The sequence below is a fragment of the Drosophila navojoa genome, chromosome 3, assembly GCF_054131105.1.
Source record: "Drosophila navojoa isolate 15081-1374.11 chromosome 3, UAZ_NAV_1.0, whole genome shotgun sequence".
In the NCBI taxonomy this organism is placed as follows: Eukaryota; Metazoa; Arthropoda; class Insecta; order Diptera; family Drosophilidae; genus Drosophila; species Drosophila navojoa.
The window spans coordinates 30,052,765-30,077,219 of NC_142891.1; the positions used below are offsets into that span (position 1 = coordinate 30,052,765).

Below are 24,455 nucleotides of genomic sequence, written 5' to 3' on the forward strand. Positions count from 1 at the left end.
TTAAGATGGAATCGTTGCAAAAGTTTTTAATAGGTTCAGAACGGAAATTTTGGGCTTTACAATATGCTTAGGCAGCAAGAATTATGCATACAGGTACCTAAATGCTCATACATATAGTAAGGGGCTGCAAGTGTGTGTGTGCAGGCTTACAGTTTGTTTGCATAAACGTGGCAAACGCATTTAAGATTTCGGTATACCTTTCACTCAAAAGGAAAGTGGAAAACATTTTTTCTATATTTCTAGTCAATGTGTTCTCTTGTTAGTAGTAGTACTAAGACTGACCAAAGAACACATAGAAGAGACACGTAGAACAAACTTTTTTGACTCCGAAAAAAACTGCATAAGACACTGGACAAATAGCGCACTGCCGTCGTTTATATAAAATCTGGACCATTTTTGTAGAGCGCTTGCAGCGCACTGACTTTGTTGTATTTTAACTGCTCGAGCCCCAAGAGACTGAGCAGAGCAAATAAGAATTGACCAGTCTCTTATGCATGTATGTTATGTATGTTCTCGGCGTTGGAAAACTATGTTCTACATGTCTCGTCTATGTGTTCTTTGGTCAGTTTTGCCACTAACCATAGAACACATAGACCGAACACGTAGTGTAACGCGTTTTGCACCCTTTTTTCGCTCACACAATTCTAAGTTGAGGTAGGCACATGTCGATGTTGACGCCCCATGCATACACATATGCACATATACAAACGCACATGTAAAGGCACATGGGCATTCAAATGCTTCTACAAGTGGTATCCCATAATTGTGAGCATCGCGTCCCCCGTGTACATAGAATCAAACATATTTATGAAATGCAAATGAAATGCTGGGCATGAAAATTTCTACAGATAGCAACTGTAGTGTGTGTGTGCACGCTCATTTCAAACATTCTTATTATGAGCACCAACGCTTTCATTCCCCTTCTGGCAAATAATAACAAAACGCAGATATTTAGTACGAGCTTGGCAAACGGTCTGAAGTGTTTGGTATGCTCTTCACACAGATGGGAAGAAGAGAGAGCGAGGGAAACATTGAACATAGAGGCATTTTTTGTTCAATAGCACTAACCATAGAACACATAGACTTGACATGTAGAACAAACTTTTTCAACACAGAAAAAATGCGCTGATGAGACCGGAAAACTTCGTATTTGCTCGGCTCGCTCTTTTGAAGCTCCATTAATGAAAATAAGCCACGACAAAATCATTGCGCTGTGACCGGTGGCACGCAATGCACTCGTTCCCAAATTAAGTACGGGTTTTTTCCTTTTTCCGTTACTCTATCTCTCCCTCTCTTTATGCTCTCTAGAATAGCAGCAGCGCACAAAAATTGAAAATTGTTCTCGACGATCCCAGCTCTTTGCTTTTGAGTGAAGGGTATACCGAAATTTGTAAAGCGTTTCCCACGTTCATACAAAATGTTAGCGTATTCATGAATATTTCTAAGAACGGTATGAAAGCGTTGGCACTCGTAATGAAAATGTTTGCGCGATGAGCATGCACACACACACTTTCCCTTGCTACATGTACTATGTGCGAAGCTCATGCTGCATGTAGCAGCAACTGGCCTGAGCGTGCAAACATACATATGTACATATAAATTCACATTTATAAATTTACATTTACACTATTTTTATTGAAATATCATGGTTTTGTATTTGTTTTTAATAGATTTATTGAATTTCATGTTTTCTATTTTTATACACTGAACCCATTGAAAATGGGATATCAGGGTATAATGGTTTTGTTAAAATGTATGTAACAGGCAGAAGGAGGCGTGGCAGACCACACAAAGTATATATATTCTTGATCAGGGCGACGAGCTGAGTCGATTTGGCCCTGTCCGTCTGTCCGTATGTATGAACGCGTCGAACTCAGAAGATATTAAAGCTAGAGACTTGAAATTTGTTTTCCTATGTTCGTGTATATCACGCGCATATCGAGTTTATCACTAAAAATCGATATTCCATCCCGTTATTTTGTTATCGATAAAAACCCTTATCGAAAATCGGTTAAAAATTATATCTCCCACTTCTTTAAAGCCAAAGTCTCCAAATTTTAAATATATATTAAGACGCATTTTATATAGTTTCGACTTTTGTTAAAATTAACTCCCCACCACTATAACCAACCCCTCTTCCTCATTATAAAATTCGTATATAAAATACTAGAGATTTGTGCTTCGATATATATACGATATACATTTAAACATTATGATTACGTTCTGAAAGTTTCATTAAGATCGTACGTCTAGAAATTAAATTATAAAACAAATAATTTCTCATAATATTGCCAGCACTGCAGCGCAGCCCTAGCGCAATCGCCTGTATGTGTGCGTGTTTGAGTGTGTGTGTGAATTATTATTGAAATATCAGTTGTTTGTAGGGTTCAGGGGATCTCGTAGTCGAGCAGTCTCGACTAGATCTTTCTTACTTGTTTAAATTAATGAAATAATCAAATAATATTAAACATAATCCTATATGAAACAATTGTTTTTATGAATTGAATATATATATTTATTTTCAGGTTTTATATTTTTATATTTATTAAATTTGTTAGTAGCAGTCGATTATCTCCGGCAAGCGCACGGAGAAAAATGATTTTGTGTTCTCATATTTTTGTGGTCCGAACCTAAAAGTGAGGAGCCGAGCAATTACGATGTGGTCTAGAAACTAACGCTCGAAAAAAAGTGTGTGAAACCACTGTGTTGTTTGGTCAGTGGTGAAACGCTTAACACTACGTGTCCGGTCTTTGTGTTCTATGGTTAGTGGCGGTACTAATAATAAGTTGATAATAGTAATCGAAACTTAGTATTATTTATCGAGACTCATACAACACTGGGAATGACGCACGAAGAGAACAAAGATGGCGTTCCCGATGGAATCACGAACAAAGCAAGCAGAATACTAAAATTAGATATGTTTTGAATCTAAAAAAAAAGAAAACGTTCAAACTTTATAAACACTTTAAATTAACTTTTATAAATGTTTTACCATGTGCAAATTAAAAGAGTATTACTCCTAGTAACCATTGGACAAAATATAGTTTTGTGTAAATCATAACATACATACATACATACATACATGCATGCATATAAAGTTGGTGTGTTCGTGGTCAAACGAAATACAATTCCGATCTACACCTTTTTATAATTAGAAAGGTACAGTAGTTGTGAAAAATAGTGTACAAAAGTATTCAACACCTGCAACGAATTAAACTCCAAGAAAATATTTAAATTTTGTTAAAGTGAGTATAGTTATCGGGCATTTATTTGCCTTCACCTTTATTTAAATTCAGTACGGCAAAAAATGGAAAAATAAAATTGAATATAAAAAGAAGTTCATTAAATATACAATATTAAAATAATATTATGAAATGTTAAATAAGTATATATTAATAGTTATAATAATTGATTGGAACTAGTATATTGTTACCTTATAGACGTCGATGGGTTTTTGAGGATTTTTACGTTTAAATGAACGTTAATTAGGGCATGATTTAACAATATTATTTTTCATTAGCATTAACATTAGAAAAACGCACACTCTTGTTTTTGTCCTGAGCTTTAATGACCGGCAAAATGAGGTAATTGCACACTCCATAATGGTAAAATCAACTACAGGGAATAACAACAAAGAATATTTATATCGTTTCAAATGAATAAATATGTGTTGTTTAAGAGCTATTATGACATGCAGCATCGGTTTTGTTAAAATCTAAACTTTGATGTAATATACAATATACGATAAATTATACCTTAAAATCTTAATACAATCTAATAAAAATCTTAATTATGATATATACGCAAACTTATTTGTATTCATGAATGTGATGTGCTCAAGACTTGATACGAAACACTCAATTTCAGAAACAAAGTTTTTGAAATTATTTACATATATTCCTTCTTTGTAAGCATTCTATGTTGATTTAAACAAAATTGTATACTATTTAAGCAACGAAAAGTCAATTTATTGGCAGATTTTAAATTGGAATATTCGATGTGTATGTATTTTGGTTTAATAATTTCTTAAATAAAATATATATATATGAAGAAATCAAGTTTTATTTAGCCGCCTGTTGCGTTGTTATACCCTGAAACCATTTAAAATATAAATTAAAAGTGTTACTGTTTTTTATGCCCTGAACCCATTGAAAATGGGAAATCAGGGTATAATGGTTTTGTTAAAATGTATGTAACAGGCAGAAGAAGGCGTGGCAGACCCCACAAAGTATATATAGTTTGGCAAGAAAGTGTTTACACACAAGGAAAAATTTGTAATTTTTTGCTTTGAAGCGAAATAAAATCAGTAAGAATATTAATTTTTAAAAAAATTTTAATGAATATAGGTAAATTAAACTATAAACTATATTAATAAGTACAAAAAAATTACAAAATGTTTGAATTAACAAAAGAAAATAAAAACAAAAGAAGTAACAAAAATCAGCTGACAAGAAAGTGTTTAGTTAAAAAATTACTTCATTATAGAGTTTTACTAACTTTTTAGTTAAAAGTAATACTTTTTTTTGGCCACCGTTGACATCTATGACTGCTCCCAAGCGTCTGTTCATCGATTGGACCAGGTTTCTGACATATTCCACTGGAATATTTTACCATTCCTCCAAATTGAAACAAAAACTGACAAAACTGAAGAACAAGGTGTGAATGGAGTAAGCGAATTAGGTGACGATGTTAGCACGAAAGGAGGTACCAACAACGAAAGACCCACCTCATCGAGAATCACTTATAAAATTATATCTCCCACATCTTTAAAGCTAGAGTCTCTGAATTTAAAACATATATTAAGATGCATTTTATAAAATTTCGATTATTGTTAACATTTACCCCCCATCCATATATACACCCCCTCACCATTATACTTGTAAAAGGCGAATTTCAAATACTAGAGACTTGTGCTTTGAAATATACATACATAGGAACATTATGATAACGTTCTGAAAGTTTCATTAAGATTTTACGTCTAGAAATTAAATTATTCAACAAATAAATTCTCATAATATTGCCCACACCGCAGCGCAGCCCAATTGCAGCTGTGTAGGTAGTGTGTGTGCGAAATATAATTGAAATATCAGTTGCTTGGAGGGTTGGTTGCTTGGAGGGTAAATATAGCGCGGATATCGAGTTTATCACTAAAAATCGATAACTCATCCCGTTATTTTATTTTAAATCTCTAGCTTCAATAGCGCTGAAATAAACTGCGTACATACAGACAGACGGAGAGTCGGACAGACGGACGGGCAGCAAGACGGACAATGCTCAAAACCAATATACTCATTTCACTTTCGTGAATGAGTATAATTAAAGTTTTGTATATTCACTCGACCTGACCATCTAAAGCATAAAAGTTTCAACGGATATATGTCGGCCAACGGGAGGCAAACCACAAAAGTTTATACCTCCTAAAGTATAATAGCTAGAATTTGGAAATTTGGATAGTTAAGTTACCAGTAACCTCCTTTATCGATTCCCCAAATAATATTGTTCCGCCTCTTTGGGGGCGTGGCCTGTAGTTTCTTCACTTTTATACCCTGAACCCATTGAAAATGGGAAATCAGGGTATACTGTTTTTTTTTTTTTTAAATGTATGTAACAGTCAGAAGGAGGCGTGGAAGACCCCACAAAGTATATATATATTCTTGATCAGGGCGACGAGCTGAGTCGAGTTAGCCCTGTCCGTCTGTCTGTCCGTATGTTTGAACGCGTCGATTTCAGAACATATAAGAGCTAGAGACTTCAACTTTTTTTTTTAAATGACCGTATATACAGCGCGCATATCGAGTTTATAACTCAAAAAACGATAACTCATTCCGATACTTTTTTATCGAAAAAAACCTTATCGAAGATCACTTAAAAAAGTATATCTCCTACATCTTTCAAGCTAGAGTCTCCAAATTTAAAACGTATATTAAGATGCATTTTATACAATTTCGGTTTTTGTTAAAATTTACCCCCACCCTTAAATCCACCCCTTCACCCTCATCTTTGTAAAAGTCGTATATCAAATACTAGAGACTTGTGTTTCGGTATACACATACATTTAAACATTATGATTACGTTCTGAAAGTTTCATTACGATCGTACGTCTAGAAATTAAATTATTCAACAAATAAGTTCTGATTATATTGCCAACACTGCTGCGCAACCCAAGCGCAATCGCCTGAATATGTGAGTGTGTGTGTATGCGTGTGTTTGTTTGTATGTGTATGTGTGTGCGTGTGTTTGTTTGTATGCGTGTGTGTGTGCGTGTATTTGTATGTATGAGTGCGTGTGTGTATGCTAATTATTATTGAAATATCAGTTGCTTGTAGGGTTCGTAGTCGAGCAGTCTCGACTAGAGCTTTCTTACTTGTTTGAGCGTAAGCATCTGAATTTTGCAGCTAGGTTACCGTTAGCTTATACTATAAAAACTGAACTTTCTACAGTATTAGAGCAAAACTTAGCTACCAAATTGCTTAAGAGGTGTGAATGAGTATTCTGCAGTTGGTAACGCCCGACTGCAACGTTCCTACTTGCGTTTCAAATGTCCGTATATATAGCGCGGCTATCGAGTTTATCACTAAAAATCGATAGCTCATCCCGTTATTTTGTTATCGATAAAAACCTTATCGAAAATCATTTATAAGCAGAGCTCGCAAATGAGTGTTGACACTTTTTCGTTGTCTGCAAATAAGTGTTTTTCGGTCACACAATAAAAAAGACTCAGACAGAAACTGATTTTGTCGCGTCTGGCTTAGCTCGCTCGCGCTCTTAGCGAGACAGTTATTTCTGTTTTCGTCTTGTCTTGTCTTTTGAGTTTGTATAGGTAATTACATGCTATGCTTGCTTTCTTTTTCCATTTATATAAACGAAGACGAAGATCATTTCTGTTGAGTTTTTTAGTCAAACTGTTTTTTGCTGAGAGTCTTTAGGTGAGCGAAAATCTTATGTCTTTAGGCGACATTCATTTGAGAGCGCCACAAGACTTAGTCATTGCAATGCGTCTGACCGAAACCGATTCTAAACGAAACAAAGAGAGACGCTCAGACCGAGATCGTCTATGCACAATCTTTTCGGTTATGTTACGAAGCAGAGCATATACGAAAAAGCGGTTAACTCTCATTTGCGAGCTATGTTTATAAGATTATAATTCCTACATCTTTAAAGCTAGAGTCTCCAAATATATTAAATATATATAAAGATGCATTTTATACAATTTCGATTATTGTTAAAGTTTACCCCCACACCTATGTATATCCACTTCCTCACCCTCATATTTGTAAAAGGCGCATTTCAATACTAATGTGTATACTATACACCCATTTAAATATTATGATTACGTTCTGAAAGTTTCATTAAGGTTGTACGTCCAGAAATTAAATTCGTCAACAAATAAATTCTCATAATTTACCAACACTGCAGCGCAGCCCAAGCGCAGTCGTTGCTAACTGTGTGCGTGTAGATGTATGCGTATGTGTGTGTGCATAAAAGAAGTGCAGAATGGAGGGTTCAGAGTATCTCCTAGTTGAGCACTCTCGACTATTTTTCGAAATGACATGCCCCTAAAAAGGTGTAAAAAATTATTTCTGGGTCATCGATAGAGGTGGTTACTAATAACCTAACTAAAATTAAAGCGTCTAGTTCTTGTACTTTATAAGATATAAACTTTTGCGGGTTACGACGTCCCCTGAGGGAGGACATATATGTATATGTATATCCGTCAAAGTTTTTTGGTCTTGAATGGTCAGCCCGAAATTTTATGTTTCTAGCATCAAAAGTGTCAAAAATATAGCAGAATTTGAAAAATCACCATCCGGTTTGTCTCGGCCCTAATGGGCGCAGACGTTTAATTATATTGGTTTTTAGCATTGTCCGTCCGTCTGTCCGTATGAACGCAGTTTTTTTCAGCGCTATTGAAGCTAGAGATTTAAAATTCTGAACACATACCCGTCTATATCTCCGATTTATTAATTGTTAAAATATTCCCGATCCGCCCACTAGGGCGTGGCAAATCGGAAAATGCATATTCTGATATATATTTTTAAATTAATGTTTGTAATAATTAATTATACAGAATTAATTTTGTAAAATAAAAAAATATATATATTAAAAGTTGGGCTCAGCAATCATCGCTTCATTGTAATTAAGAGCGCGTCCTAACCCCTTATTTGTGTGTATATATTTATATATATTTATATAATTAATAATTAATATAATTTTTAAGTGAATTAATTTATCATTCAAATTTATTATATTGCTAATTCAATCGTTTTCTCGCGATATCACATTTGGTTTACTTGCGACTGAAAGCAAACAGCACATGAAAACAAGCAAACAACAGACGCAACCAAGTTAATGCTAAAATTCTGTATTCAGACGAAAAGCAAAAAAAGTTGCCGCAGTTATTGCAAATTTTTTGTTTGCAGAAAAATGTTTGCACTCGTGTTCAAACGTGCAACTTTGATTGCAGCAATCAACTTGCTGCAAATTGTTTGCATCGTGTCTAGCTTTATAGAATCATTAAATTATCTCACGTGCAAAATTTTACCCTTCTAGCTTAAAAACTCTAGGAGATACAGTTTTATCCGATTTTCCACGCCCCCCATAGGCGCCATAGCTCGTGGGTGGTCTATACGGATCTACATTCCAAATGTCAGCTTTCTTCAATGACAAGAACATTCCGTTCATAAGGACAGACGGACGGACAGACAGGCGGACTGGCAGACAGACGGACGGACGGACAAACAGACAGACAGAAGGACCTTCCACATAACCAATATACTAATTCACTTTCGTGAATGAGTATAATAACTACCTCAAAATGTTAAGCCCGCGAAGCTTGAATTGAAATTTCACCTTAATTTTTGCCCACAATAGTATTATAGCTTATCTAAAATACTAACTTAACTTTTTCTTTACAGGTTTTCGTATACTTATCGTTTGCGGTTTCCATAAATTTGAGAGAAAATGGCGACCAGCGATGATGAACCGATGCACTTGTATGAGGTGTTTCAAAATTGTTTCAACAAAATAGCAAATAAGCAACCCCCAGGAGCAGTGGTATCTGAACGGGGTGGGGGCTATCACTCACCATATGGAGGCCTTGCTGTTGAAAACGGAATATATCCTAGTGATTTTAATTCTGTTCACGATGCCAACGGAAGCAATAATAGATTTGCAAACACAACGACGGTTGATCAGTATTTTGATTCCGGGGCAACTAGTAGCGCTGGATGGTACCAATCACAAATGCATAATAGTACTAATTATATGAGTCAAGCGACTTATCAGAGCAACGCACCTATATCTTCACATTCAATGGAACATCAACAAGTTCATAATGCTGAGGGTTTAACAAATAGTGCGAGCATTGGCATGCATATAGGAGGTGAAAGTGGTCAGATTGGTATACACAGTCCGGCATCGACATCTCTTCCTCCAATGAGCTCGTTTCGCGGTGGCTCGGGTTCTTTACCAAATATAGGACAGCCGACAGTTCTCTCGCCAGCAGTGTACAATTCGCCACAACACAATCAAACAGCAGTGCAACATACATCCCTGTCTTCGGCTGGGCAAATAACCCACCATTCCCTAAATCATACTCCGTTACCTCACGCACATTCCCATCATAATCAAGCACAACTTAGTCCTGCAATTCAAAATACTGATGGCTTTGGTGGAATAAATACGAAAGTATCTGGAGCTAGTAATTCGACGGCAGCGTCATTACGACAACAGATATACATGTCGGCTGCAGCAGCTGATCAGAGTATAAGCAGCTTTAGCTCGAACCCATCAACACCTGTTAATTCACCTCCACCATTAACACAGTCTGGAGTTGGAGATGGGACAGTTTCTGGAAACGCCGTATGGAATCATAATGTTTTAAATGGTAGTGGCGCTTCAAATTATTCAAGCGATATGGTACCTGTAACTAGCTTACATACCATGGCATCTGTTTTTCAAGGCGCTCGAATGGAAGAGCGTTTGGATGATGCTCTCAATGTTCTTCGGAATCACTGCGAACCGGAACTGTTAACAAGTGTTAATACTTCTCTAAATTCAATAGACAATACAGAAACATTATCCTCCTTTGTGGCCAACTCACCTTCATCCCATCTAGTTGGCAGCGGTAGCTCTGCCGGAAATGGCGCACTAGTACCTAATTCATCAAGTACCCTGACGCATGAAGTTCTTTCATTGAGTACGCCTGCAGCTAGTGCAAACACGATTCAAACAATTGGTGCTACTGGCTTAACAAATATAAAAATGGAACGAAATTCCACGGCGTCAATATCGGCATCCTCAAAGCCAACTAAAAAACGAAAAGAACAATTAGGAATCAGTAATATCACACACACCGGGGTGTCAACAACTTCTAGTATATCGAATCTGGAAATGTCCGACACAAAGCCTACGAGCTCTATTGAGTCTTCAAATGCAACCCAGCTGCAGCAGCTGTCTCAAGGTACAAAAGGTTCAAAGAGACCTCGTAGATATTGTTCCTCAGCGGATGATGATGATGACGCGGAGCCAGCTGTCAAAGCTATTCGGGAAAAAGAACGGCGTCAGGCAAACAATGCTCGTGAACGCATTCGTATACGTGATATTAATGAGGCTTTGAAAGAATTAGGACGCATGTGTATGACACACCTAAAATCTGACAAACCTCAAACTAAGCTGGGCATTCTTAATATGGCAGTGGAAGTAATTATGACTTTAGAACAACAAGTTCGAGAACGAAATTTAAACCCGAAAGCTGCATGCTTGAAGCGTCGAGAGGAAGAAAAAGCGGAAGATGGACCTAAATTGAATATGCAACATCATATGATACAACAGCCATCTGTTAGCGGAAATACTTATCATCATAGCCAGTCTTCACAGCTTGCTGTTCCTCCACCTACGCAGACTATGAGCAACATGAGTTTACCAGCTAATCAGTCTAGTAATGTTTTACCACCACATTTACAACAGCAGCAACAAATTGGACAACATCCACAATAGCATGATGTCAGCAATGATCTGAAAGCCTTATCATCTTCCATAACAACTCAATTAATCCCAGAGACTTCAAAGTACTCATCAGCCTTTGAGCTAGACCAACACCTGCTAAGCAATTTTTTTATGCGCTATCATGCGAGTCCGACCATTTCTGAGACAATGTCCCCTTTGCAACATCCGTAGTAGGTTGTTTTGTCTATGGGTCTTAAGCACAAGCACCTATATCATTTTTTAAATCTTTTTTAACAATTGTATAGACTTCATTTTATCATTAGGTAAGATCATTTCTAGTTATTTGAATTGTAATTGATATCATATTGAATGTATATTAATATGTGCGATGTCACTATAGCAGCTTTTTAAGCTTTCATTGATACATAATTGTATAAGATCTATTTAAAATACAAAAAAAATCTTAAAAAAGCTAAGATTTTCACATACAGAGTTTTTCTTGTATTCCCCATATTTATCTAAGAAAATTCACATTAATTTCTCTTGATCGTATTAAATGCCCGGGTGTAATATATATATATATATATATATATATATATATATATATATATTATATATATATATATATATATATATATATATACTATAAAATGTGTACTTACAATAAGTATTAGAAGGAAATAATCGTTAAATAAAAAGTAATGCTATATGTTAATTTTACTTTAGATTTAAATACAACTTTTTAACAGTTACCATATACCCTAGACTAGGTTAACTTTAAATAAAGAATTAAAATGCTATTTTATGTGCAGCGTTCAAAAACCTATTGATATAGGCAAGAATTTTGTACTTAAATCATCGGCAATTGGCTGCCAAAATTGATATCTGCTGCTTAGATAGTTGGAAGCAATATGTTCTGCGCCGATATTCAGAGCATTATTGGCAGAAAATGTATAATACATTATGAGTATTTTATTTACCTAACAGTTTTTATAACTTTTATGTTAATCACTATGCTATTATACGAAATAGGCTTCTTAATGGTAAAAAGCATTTTTATTTGAAAATTTTATATTTAGTTGTTGTTTATTCATACATAATTGCTCAAGCATTTCGATTATAAATTGTAATTAAAAAATTGGATGTATGTGTTTTTAGTAAACAATGGTTGCCCCGCCGCTAAAAAGTAAATAAAAAGAGGCAAATGATATCTTAAATAAATTTGCATATTTGCTAACATTTGTTTGTCGTGTGTTGGTAGCTTAAATGTCTCATAATCCGTTAATATTAATATGTTGATTTCCCCATATTAAATAGGTATTTTAGGTATTATGTGTATATAAATACAGTCGACTCTCGTTACTTCGAAATTCAAGGGACTCCTAAAATATTTCGAATTATCGAATGTTTGAAATATTAAATGGTTCGAGATTTTAAGAGAAAATAAATAAAGCTTCGAATTATCAATCGTTTTTATTTAACGTAATGTACATACATATGTTCAAACACTAACCAGAGAACACATAGACCGGACACGTAGTGTAAAGTGTTTTGCACACTTTTTTTTGACATTACGACCCACACAACTTCGTATTTGCTCGGCTCCTCACTTTTAGGTTCAGGCAACGAAAATATTCGAAAGCACAGTCATTCTGCTTCATGCGCTCGACCGAGATGGTCGATGGTTGAACAAAAGATCTCTCCGTGCTCAATGTTTCCTTTGCTCTCTCTCTCGGTGCTCTTTACTCTCTCAAATGTGTATATGTGTGTATGCATGTGAGCACAAGTAGCAGCTCTGAGCTGCCAGCTCACGAAAATTAAAATTTCTTCGCAGCAAGAACCCATGCCTTCCCTTCTGTGTGAAGAGTATACCGAACTTATCAAACCGTTTGCCAAGCTCGTACAAAATATGTATATGTGTTTTCGATTTTAATTGTGGAAAGGGTATGAAAGCGTTGGTGCTCATGATAAAAATGCTTTCGCGACGAATGTGCACGCACACAGTCTCCCTTGCTACATGTACTATGAGTCGTCCCATGCTTACACACATGCACACACACAAACGCACATGTAAAGGCACATAGGCATACAAATGCTTCTACAAGTGATATCCCACAATTGTGGGCATCGCGTCCCCTTCGTACACACAATCATACATACATATGTATATACATATATGTATAAGTGTGCGCACTTCTCAAGATCAACCAAATGCAAATGCTGGGACCTAAAATTGCTACAGGCAGCAAGAGCTACGCACACAGGCACACAAATGCTCATAGTACATGTAGCAAGGGAGACTGTGTGCGTGCACATTCGTCGCGAAAGCATTTTCATCATGAGCACCAACGCTTTCATACCCTTTCCACAAATAAAATCGAAAACACATATACAGATTTTGTACGAGCTTGGCAAACGGTTTAAAGAGTTCGGTATACCCTTCACACAGAAGGGAAGGCATGGATTCTTGCTGCGAAGAAATTTCAATTTTCGTGAGCTGGCAGCTCAGAGCTGCTACTTGTGCTCACATGCATACACACATATACACATTTGAGAGAGTAAAGAGCACCGAGAGAGAGAGCAAAGGAAACATTGAGCACAGAGAGATCTTTTGTTCAACCATCGACCATCTCGGTCGAGCGCATGAAGCAGAATGACTGTGCTTTCGAATATTTTCGTTGCCTGAACCTAAAAGTGAGGAGCCGAGCAAATACGAAGTTGTGTGGGTCGTAATGTCAAAAAAAAGTGTGCAAAACACTTTACACTACGTGTCCGGTCTATGTGTTCTCTGGTTAGTGGTTCAAATTAATTAAGCTTTGTTATGAACTCATACGGGTTTGCTTCGAAACACATTGCTTTTGCTCAGACTTTTCAATAATTTTAAAGAAAAGAGTGCCTGATATGCTGTTTCATCAGTTTCGTTTTGTTGACAAAAGCTTTGTAAGTTATCCAATGAGGCTCTTGCTACCTTAACTGACACCGTTGCCAAAGGTTCTAATGTATCGTCTTCATCGTTGTTCTTTTCATTCATATCTATCGCAGATAAAATTTCCCCATAGATTAGGGATCCTGAAACAGCAACATTTTCATTTTTCACTTGAACATAGTCAGAAAAACTCTCTCCTTCTCACCTCATTCTACTTTTCCAATTAGTTTCTTCTTTTCAGCAATCGTCAAACTTTTATACTTTTTAGTACTCATTTCAAAAAAAAAAATTTAAATGTATACTAACGAAACGATTCGTGCGGAAGCGAGCATAAAAATGTGTTTTACGCGTAACACGCAACCACGCAGGAGTCCCAAAATTCAAACTCAAAGCTCTTACTAACACACTAAGAAACTTGGCAAATTCGAATTGTCGAGTTTTTAACCATATGAGTACGAATAACCGCATCCTAGCAATGATTTTTTAGTTCGAATTATTGAGTGCATAAAAATGTATGGACTTTATTCGAAATATAAAGAGATTTTGTAGGGGACTCGTGATAACTTTGAATTAATGAGAGGTTCGAAATAACGCAGGTCAGAGTAGTAGTTCATAAAATCTTAAATGGACAATTATATACAGTGCACTATGGGAAAAAATCCCATTTTTTTGGCATTAATCAAATTTTTTTGTTGTCTCAAACCGCCAAACAAATATTTTTTTCCAATTCTAAATTCATTAGATAGAATGAAATAGATCGCAACTTTTCAGCTGTATAAAATTTTTTTGTTAATCGCATAAATTAAAACTTAATATGCAAAAAGTTAGTAAAGGTATGTATGTATAATAAGTGTCCGTAGTGATTTTGTATACTTCTGTGTTTTTGCGTAACTGTGCAATGTGTTGTTCATGTGTATTTTTAGCTTAATCCTAACAAATATGTTTGTGTTCTGTGGAGTACAACTTTAACAGTCCTCGCTAGGCCTCGGCAGTTTTTGCTAAGGGTAATTAACTAAACCGTATACTATAAGGACCCATTAATAACTTTTGCCCGTTTTTGTCCCTTTTCCCGAAAATTGACATGTTGTAGTTTCGCTTGAGTTTAGACGCTCAGTGCTGCTGGAAGTATGGAGATGCAACAAACGACAAAAAGACGCTGTAATATCGTTTATTGCCGAATCTTTTAACAACAAGAAGAGGTTCTCGAGACTTTATCGGACATATGTATAGTATTGTAAATTAATAGTTAGCTATGGATTTGATGGTTCAACAGGCCAAAGCTGCTACAAACAATAATTTCTATTTTATGAACCTACTTCTCTGGACCATTCTTTGTTTGTAACAACAATCATTCTGTTGAAACTCATTGATGAGTTGGAACGAGTAATATGGATTATTAGGACACTCAAGTCTGTTAGATTCTGTCGGCCGCTAAAACTGGAATTTGCCAAGGAAAGCCTTATTCTTAATGAAAAATCCAATTTGGTCAACCAGATTACAAATCTTGAAGATCATTTGTATATTTACAAAAACAAAATAGTGCATACCAAATACGAAAAGGAATATTCCGAATGAAGTTGTTGCACTATTTGAATCTCCCGATCATATTTTGAAAAATCATGAAGGTGATTCAAGTGACGAATGGACAGAAGACGAGGATATTGCATGTGATATTGAATTATAAGAAGAATGCGACTAATTTTATATAAATAATATAAAAATAAAAATATGAAAAGAACTGTCAAATTCTTACAAACGGCAAAAAATATCAAGGAAAAAAATTATAGGGGTCAAATCAGGGTCAAATTGAAAAAACCAAAAAAAAACGAAATTAAATTAAGGTCTGACGAGCATCCACAAAAAATTTCATATCTCTAGCTCATTATTTGGAATTAATGCCAAAAAAATGGGATTTTTTCCCATAGTGCAGTGTCTAAAATTAATATTCGCTTTTTCAACTTTAAACGCCCATAAAATATGTAATTTTAGTTGAAATTAAAAAATTGAAAATGCTAAACTGTAGATTAAAAATTTACCTCTCCGATGAGAGGTAACATTACTAACGAAAATTTTGCATAAACCGAAAAAAAAAACAAATTTTGCCTTACTTGAATATTCTTCCTATTAGATAAGTCGTCAAATAAAGGACTGCAGCAACTCCGAATAGCCGGGAATGAGTCATTTAATGGTTTTTCACGAACAAGCAATCTATCCCAAACACTTTTTATCAACATAGGTAGCGCTAAGCTTGAATATGGAAAAGGATCAAAGTCACCTTTGGAGCAGCAAAAACTAGGACTGTAATCCCCATGAATACGATATTGTAAAATTGATACTGGAAAGTTAAAGACAATCATTCATTAAATGCTCCAGAGTTAAGAGCTGAACTAATTGTATAGCGTGGAATACCCATGTCAAATCAAATAATTCGACACATCATAAAAAAAACATGGGTTCAACGTGCTTATTGCTATGGAAAACCATTGAGTTTAACCATGTATGGAGGGTATTATTCATCACAGAGTAAACCAAATTACACCTCACTTGATAGGAGGTACTGTGAAGACCAAGCCGTAAAACACGGGGGAGATTCTATTATGACTTGGGGCTTTATTTCCACCAAGGGAGTAGTAAATTCGGGGTTTTTAGATGACAATTTGAATTAAAATTACTAATTAATCAATTTTAAAAGAAAATTGGAAATATTCGGTTGAAAAATTGATATTTCAGACACATTTAAGTTGTACCAGGGCAACGACCCAGGACTTATGGAGCCAGGCAGACTGTCGAGGTCACAAGGTATAATTTTTGTAAGTTATGTTAAATATTGATATATGTATACCTATCAGAAAGCTAACTTTTTTACCCTGAACCCATTGAAAATGGGAAATCAGGGTATATTGGCTTTCTGGCAGAAGGAGGCGTGGCAGACCCCACAAAGTATATATATTCTTGATCAGGGCGATGAGCTGAGCTGATTTAGCCCAATCCGCTTGTCTGTGCGTCCGTCCGACCGTTTGTGCGTATGTTTGAACGCGTCGATTTCAGAAGATATAAGAGCTTCAAGAGACTTCAAAATTTTTTTAGTTAATCAGCTACTTATGTAAATATAAGCGCGCCTCTGCAATTCGAATCCAAAATCGTTCAGACAATTCTAAGTTGTCGTAGGCACAAGTCAATGCTCATGTCTCATGCATACACACGTAAACATACATACACGCACATATGTATGTATAAAGGCACATAGGCACACAAATGCTTCTACAATGATTATCCCATAAGTGTGAGTAGTTGACAAGATCTACCAAATGCGAATTCGGGGCTCTGAAATTGCTACAGGCAGCAAGAGCTTAAAATGTACATATGTAACAGCCAGAAGGAGGCGTGGCAGACCCCACAAAGTATATATATTCTTGATCAGGGCGACGAGCTGAGTCGATTTGGCCCTGTCCGTCTGTCTGTCCGTCCGTCTGTCCGTATGTATGAACGCGTTGATCTCAGAAGATATAAGAGCTAGAGACTTCAACTTATATTTAAAATGAGTCTATCACTAAAAAACGATAACTCATTCCTATATTTTTTATCGATAAGAAACCTTATCGAAGATCAGTTATAAAATTATATCACTAACCAGAGAACACATAGACCAGACACGTAGTGCAAAGCGTTTTGCACACTTATTTTCGAGCATTGGTTCCGAGACCGTTCGTATTTGCTCGGCTCCTCACTTTTTGGGCTTGTGCTACGAAAATATGGGAACACAAAATCATTTCTCTTCATGCGCTCGACCGAGATGGTCGATTGTTAAACAAAAGATGCCTCTATGCTAAATGTTTCCCTTGCTCTCTCTCTCTCGATGCTCTCTGCTCTCTCAAATGTGTATATGTGTGTATGCATGTGAGCACAAGCAGCAGCTCACGAAAATTGAAATTTCTTCGCAGCAAGAACCTATGTCTTCCCTTCTGTGTGACTGTGTGAAGAGTATACCGACTCATCAAACAGTTTGCCAAGCTCGTACAAAATATGTATTTGTGTTTTCGATATTATTTGTGGAAAGGGTATGAAAGCGTTGGTGCTCATAGTGAAAATGCTTTCGCGACGAGCGTGCACACACACAGTATCCGTTGCTATATGTACTATGAGCATTTGTGTGCCTGTCTGCGTAGCTCTTGCTGCCTGTAGTAATTTCAGAGCCCCGAATTCGCATTTGGTAGATCTTGTGTACTACTCACACATGCATACATGCATATGTTTGATTGTGTGTACGCAGGGGCCGCGATGCTCACAAATGATGGGGTGATTATTGTAGAAGCATTTGACTGCCTTTGTTCCTTATATATGCGTGTGTGTATGTTTATGTATGTATGCATGCGACATGAACATTGGCGTGTGCCTACCTCAACTTAAAATTGTGCGATCGATTTTGGGTTTGAATTGAAGAGGCGCGCTTATATTTCCCTCGACGATAAATATGCCGATGCGGCTTCATGGCTTCGAGGTTCGGCACGAATTTCCTACCACACAGCGGCATCCTAAAGAGACTCCATTTCTTCCAATCCATACTGAGGTTGACTTTCTTTAGCCTGCGGAAGACCTCACACGTCGTTCCTTCGTGTCACCAATCATCGCGATGCCACCCAATGTCTGGAACGTTGCGCCTGCAGAAAGTAGTCCAAACGGCATCGTCCGCCACTGGAACAGTCTTTCTCTTGGCACTGCTGACACCGCATTTGGGATCTGCCAGTGCTTGCTTCTTAGATCCATGGTGGACACAAATCGAGTGAGTCGTAACCTCTCCGGAATACGATATATCCTCGGAGCAGAATACGCGTCCGGGATCGAGTGTACGTCAAGCTGTCGATGATCTACGCCAATGCGCTACTCCTTGCTGCCGGGCATTGGTACTGCATTTCCTTCTTGCTCTGTTTCCAGCATGTTTCGCATTGGCGATCCGCCTACTTGCTCACCTTACCTCTCCAGATCTATCGTCTTGATCTCCGGTGGACCCTTGAGTCCATCCTTCAGATCCTCGCTCTGCTTTGTAGCTCTCGCGAAAAGTCCAGCTCCCTTCCTCTTGCTCAATTCATTGTTTCGTTCATTCATCCGTGCCACCGGAAGACCCTCCCTGAGTTCTTCCTTCGCCGTTCCTTTATTCATCCTTTTACTTTTTTCAGACAGCGTGTTCAAACTCGACGCGCCCTGCGCATGGACTGGCAATTTCACGACTGACACCCTTGAGGTCTTCTCCGCGCGACTCCTCAGGACTCGACCTTTCTGCGCTTCCTCGAGCGAGTCGATCCTATCCTCCGGACCGGCTGCTCTTTTCCAGTGCGTCCTGCCCACCCAGTGGCGACGATCCCTTTACCGAGTCCGGCTTCATCTTCATCATCCTTCTGACATTCAGCGATGATCCGTCACGCTGCACTCCCTAGCATGTTATTTTCGATTGTTTACGCAAACTTTATGTCGGGCTTCATACACGTGTTCTACCAAACCCCAGCTGGGGTCCATTATGATGCCCTTTCACCAAAATGTTGCGGATGGTTGGGGGCAATGGATAACAAAAATTCTATACTCATATGTAATTGTATATGTATACAAAACAAAAGTTTTCACCCTATCCTCGCAAGAGATAGAAAATAATATAATATACTTTTTTTTTTTAATCTCTCTGCTCAAAATTTAAATTGGTAGAAAACAGCGCATTTCTCTTTGTTTTGTTGCCGTCTTTAGTGTTACCACTTCAAGACAAATATATCACATTCCATTGAATTTTTATATGAAAATTTCATCATGAAACTAATGTAGCATGTATCAATAGATCCATCGAGTTATCATACTCTGAAGTCATTTCCGTTTTGATCAACTACCCGCATCTTTCTAATTTAATTGCTCGCGACGTTCCCAGCTCGTTCCTTATGAGTAAGGGGCATGCCGAAATCTTAAAAGCGTTTGTCACGTTCATACAAAAGTTGAGCATTTTTATGATTATTTCTAGCAAGGGTATGAAAACGTAAGACGCATAATGAATATGTTTTGGCGATGAACAAGTACACACACAAATTCAGTCCCTCGCTACATGTATAAGCATTTGTGTGCAAACGCAACTCTTGTTGCCTGTGCAGATTGAAAAGCCCAAAATGTACCGTTAGTCGGTCTTACGGACTGATATATCCGCTTCATACAGATGTACGTACATATGTAAATTATTAGGGTACATGTCATAACGCCCAGCGTTGTAAGACCCATGGGCGCAATGACACTTTTAAATGTGAACTAGCGCCCACTCCAAAAACGAAATAGCGCCCGAGGGCGCTACGACACCATTGAAGAGTGTCATAAAGCACACCTAATGTTTTCTCTGTGCGGTCACAGGTTATGCGAGCAACTAGCTCTTTAGAATCTTTCAACGCGGTATTCTCGAGAAAATTAAAGAAGCATGGCCGATTTATCAAATTTCTCGAAGTTATTCGAGATGAGGACTATGCTTCGTCCTTTACGCTAGCTAGTGCTATTGATAGCGATATAACCGCTCTAAGCACAAAGCGCAAAAAAAAGGCAAAGGAAAATAAAATTGAAGACCTTCTCAAGGATTTGGAGAGCAAAAACATTTCCGAAATAGAAGTTTTTAGTTGTCTCTTAAACGAAAATAATGACCTAATTAAGTGGGACACCAGCTTCGAAAATGAAGAGTTATCTTCAGATTCTGAAGAGTCAAATGACTGATGTATTAAAATGCATAATTTGGGTTGACAATCCGAGAGATGTGGTACTTCTGCCTTGCAACCACTTCAAGATATGTTTGGAGTGCCACACAAATTTACAAAATCGAACGGATAACTCTTTATTGCTCTGCCCTTATTGTAGACAAATAGTTGAGAATCACATTAAAATTTTTCAATAAAATATTTTAAAAATGTAATTGTTTTGTTTTCTTATTTTTTAAAGCCCTTTAATCGTGTCATAACGCCCATAAAAAAGTGAAATAAAGTCCGGCGTGCTCTATGTCACATTTAAAAGTGTCATTGCGCCCGTGGGCTTTATGACACTGGGCGTTATGACATGTACCCAAATTATTATAGGTAATCTTGTTTATAAATGCGTGTATCGATAAAATACTATAATTAAACATACAAGCCATTACCAGTCAATGTATAGCACCTCCTCTTCTCCCCTATCTTCGACTGTATGCTTCTGCTTCCCTATACAGGTCCCTGTCATTCCCGCCAACTTGCCATACTCACGCCGAAACCATTGACGCCACAGCTGCCGGTGCCGCTCTGCCGCTACGATGTCGACGTCGCAACCGCGACACAAAATAAAGAAGCCGCCATCATGACTAAAGGCAATTAGATCTCATTTGTAGCTGGACGAAATCACACGATACTTTAAATAACAACAAATACTTAAAATTCAGTACAAAATATAACGATTTAATTCCAAATATTTGGATCTTTGTTTATTCTTTTGGATGTGGCCCACGAGAGTCGTATGACGCCACGATCCTTAACTGGCCCCCGAGCAGGGACCACTTCGCTTATGAATTGTGCGGATAAAAAAAAAAAAAACGAGTAATCTTTAAATAACATTTAAATTTAAATAATACCTGAAATTGTTGTACAGTGTGGCACGCAAAACGATAAAAAAGTGCCCAAAAATTAAAAAAAAAAAATTATTAAAATTATAAAAATAAGTATAATTTAAATATGATTAAATAATATGCAATGAGACACCATTTTTTGGAGAAAAATATTTTTTTTTAGCCTTCTTCGTCGGTGTTGCGCGAGTTACGTCTAGGCACTCTTCGACGATTCCTCCAAAAGCAGACGCATCTTGCCCTGTAGGTAAGCTTCAGACTATTTTGCAGTGGAGACACAGACAGAAAAACTACCAAGAGTTGAACAGTTTTTGGAAACAGAGCTAATCAACCCAAAATAAAAGCCCATCTATTGAATGGACTAGATACAAAAACTCGTGAATGTCGAAATAATAACAAGTAAGAAGGATCTAGTACAGACTGCACGATTAGGAGATACCCTGAACCCTATTAGCTGCTTTTCTTGTCATTCTGAACTTCTCTTATGCACACATACATAACAATGCAGCCACACGCATCGTATCGTTCATCGTATATATATACACAGTAAATCTGAAGTATTCATGTCTAAAAGTATTGAAGCTGAAAAAACAAAAATCAATTCTTCGATTATTCTTGATAAAAAGTTATTGGATGAGTTCTAAAAAAAAAAATGGGATAAACTTGTACTGCGTAAGAGTATGCATGCCGAATTTCAGCTCTCTAACTCATATGCCTTCTGAGATCTAAGCGTTCATATGGACGGACATACAGACGGACGGACAGGCATAAATGGACAGGACCGAATTGCCCTGATCAAGAATATATATACTTTGCGGGATCTGCCACGCATCCTTTTTTCCATTTTCAATGGGATCAGCTTATAAAAAGGAGGTCGTATAACTAATTGTCTTAACATCGGCCCTGTTGAAAGGCCGCAGGGCTTCAATATATTGGTGTGGTCTATATGAGTTGAGTAGCAGCGGGGCAACACGATAAATTGCCCTTTTGTCTTTACGACGACCCTACCATCTCCGCCGGCTATTGCTTCTGTCACCACGCCTAGCATCTACTGTTGTGGAGGAGCTTTGTCCTCTCCGACGAGCACGAGTCATCCGACCTGCACTTTGACTTCTGCTGGAGGCTGAGCAGGTAGTCCCTTGACCAGTCGATCCAAAACCGACGCTTGATATTTGATGCCAGCTGCCATCTTTTTAAGACTGTCACCTTTAAGTCGTCGACTTGCTTCTAATAGCGACCGTTGACCGCCTCGGCCTCGACCTCGTCCACGGCGTTGGCCAAGTCGTCCAGCCGCAGGACTGTGCAGCCCACTGCCTTCAATATCAATCGGACGGACTTCCCTGCCGCTTCCCAAAGACCGTCGAAATGCGGCTCTCCAAGAGGAATGAAAACAAATTCCGTTCCTCGCTCCGCAGCTAACGATTCCATATCCGTTGTGTTGTCATGTGTGTGCAGTGTGTGCAGCACCGACGAAATTGATGACATTGTCGCAATGTAGCCTCCGCGCAAGGCCACGTCGGCCAACAAACCTAGATAAAACGGTGTCAGTTTTTGCAAAAACGGTTGTAAAAGGAATGGAATTTTGTATTTTCTTTATGACTGCAAGGAATGCGAAATTTAACCCAGAAGCTGTAGGAATCAGTAAAGTATGACGCCCTTGTTTTTCATTGATAAAGCGGAATATGTATATATGAAACTATGCGGATTAGCTTAGAGAATGACGAAGTTAATTAAGCTCCGAAACTGAACATCCCCGAGACACAATGTCAGCTGGATGGTTGCATCACGATTAGCAACGAATGTATTCAAGCCACAATCGTAAGTAACAAATCCATGGATTTGGCATCCTTTTGATTTGAGTGTGCCATTTGCATTTCTACTGAACAGCTCATGGAGTACTTAAAAATGTCATCCATCTATCTCCTCCTATCAATAGAAATCTTGGGTTAACGACCTTGCAGCAGCTGAAAGAGTGGAGGCATACAAGTCGCTTAGATGGACAAGTCTCTTAACGGATCATGGGCGTTTCCTTCCACACAATAAGTTTAAAGTTGCGGTGGGACTCGTCAAGTTCAATTTGACGGTACATTTTAGCGATTACTTCTGCAGCAGCCCGAAGGTCAAGTACTCTTTCATAAAGTCAATATACATTGGCCAAATGTCTTCCTGCTTGCTCATTCTTTTTTCCAAGGCTAGAAAACGCCGCCTGGCTATGTCCCGCCTAGCTGTGTGAAAAGACGTGCCAAGACAATGTGAGCTTGATTTGTATGGCAACGACGCTCTGAACCGACCCGGGGTAGTTTGGCAAATAGTTTCTACAAATCCAACCAAACGCAGTCAAGTCCAATGTTGGACTGTTATCAAGTCCCTTTATTTTGCATTCTCTTGATATATCAAATCTATACGTTGTGGCTTGTGGAACTGAGGATCAGCTAATTGTACGTTATCAGGTACCTTGATGTCTTCAGTATGCTTCTCTGGTTGGTACACCTAGAGCGCGTGCCAGTGTCCGCTTTCATCATCAATAAATGGATAAGCATGGCATGCGAAATCTGTTTATCAGATCCAAGCGATAATACCGATTCGTAGATGACACGTACTGAATCAATCAGCATACGCAAAGATGATGCTGATGGTTTAAACATGTGTGGGTGGTCAAAGAGTATCGAAACCAGTTAACTTTTTTGGGTAATGAGCATCTGTCATGATACGCCTTTACAGTAACTTACGCATGACAACAAGTGATTGACATTTTCTATATTTGATAGACCTTGCTCGTTGTCAACTAAACTCTCAAAAAGTTCAATGATATTTTTATATTCCGAATATTCGCCGCTAAGCTTTGGTAACTTTCTATTCGGTAGATTTCTCGAGTGTGACACGGAGCTAATCATTATAGAGTTAGCGGGAGGTTAACACACACAATTAACAACGTGGCGTGAGGCACTAAATCAGCATTAACGTTGTCCAACTCTTGTTGTCTTA

General features: G+C 37.6%; 1 protein-coding gene, 1 long non-coding RNA gene and 1 pseudogene across 2 annotated transcripts in view; 1 reads left to right on the forward strand and 2 right to left on the reverse strand.

Annotated features, from left to right (window-relative positions):
* LOC149091995 (uncharacterized) overlaps positions 1-24,455 on the reverse strand; it is a 128,370-nt gene that overhangs the window by 23,483 nt on the left and 80,432 nt on the right. The window lies entirely within an intron of this gene.
* Positions 2,837-11,988, forward strand: da (transcription factor daughterless). Its single transcript, XM_089257663.1, has 2 exons — positions 2,837-3,245; positions 8,916-11,988. The coding sequence occupies exon 2, from the start codon at positions 8,962-8,964 to the stop codon at positions 10,996-10,998; it is 2,037 nt and encodes a 678-aa protein (XP_089113789.1). The 5' UTR covers positions 2,837-3,245; positions 8,916-8,961; the 3' UTR covers positions 10,999-11,988.
* On the reverse strand, positions 18,842-22,898 carry LOC149091996 (uncharacterized; annotated as a pseudogene).

What these genes read in the sequence shown, in the direction of transcription:
- da (XM_089257663.1), top strand. Translation starts at nt 8,962, where the DNA reads ATGGCGACCAGCGATGATGAACCGATGCACTTGTATGAGGTGTTTCAA.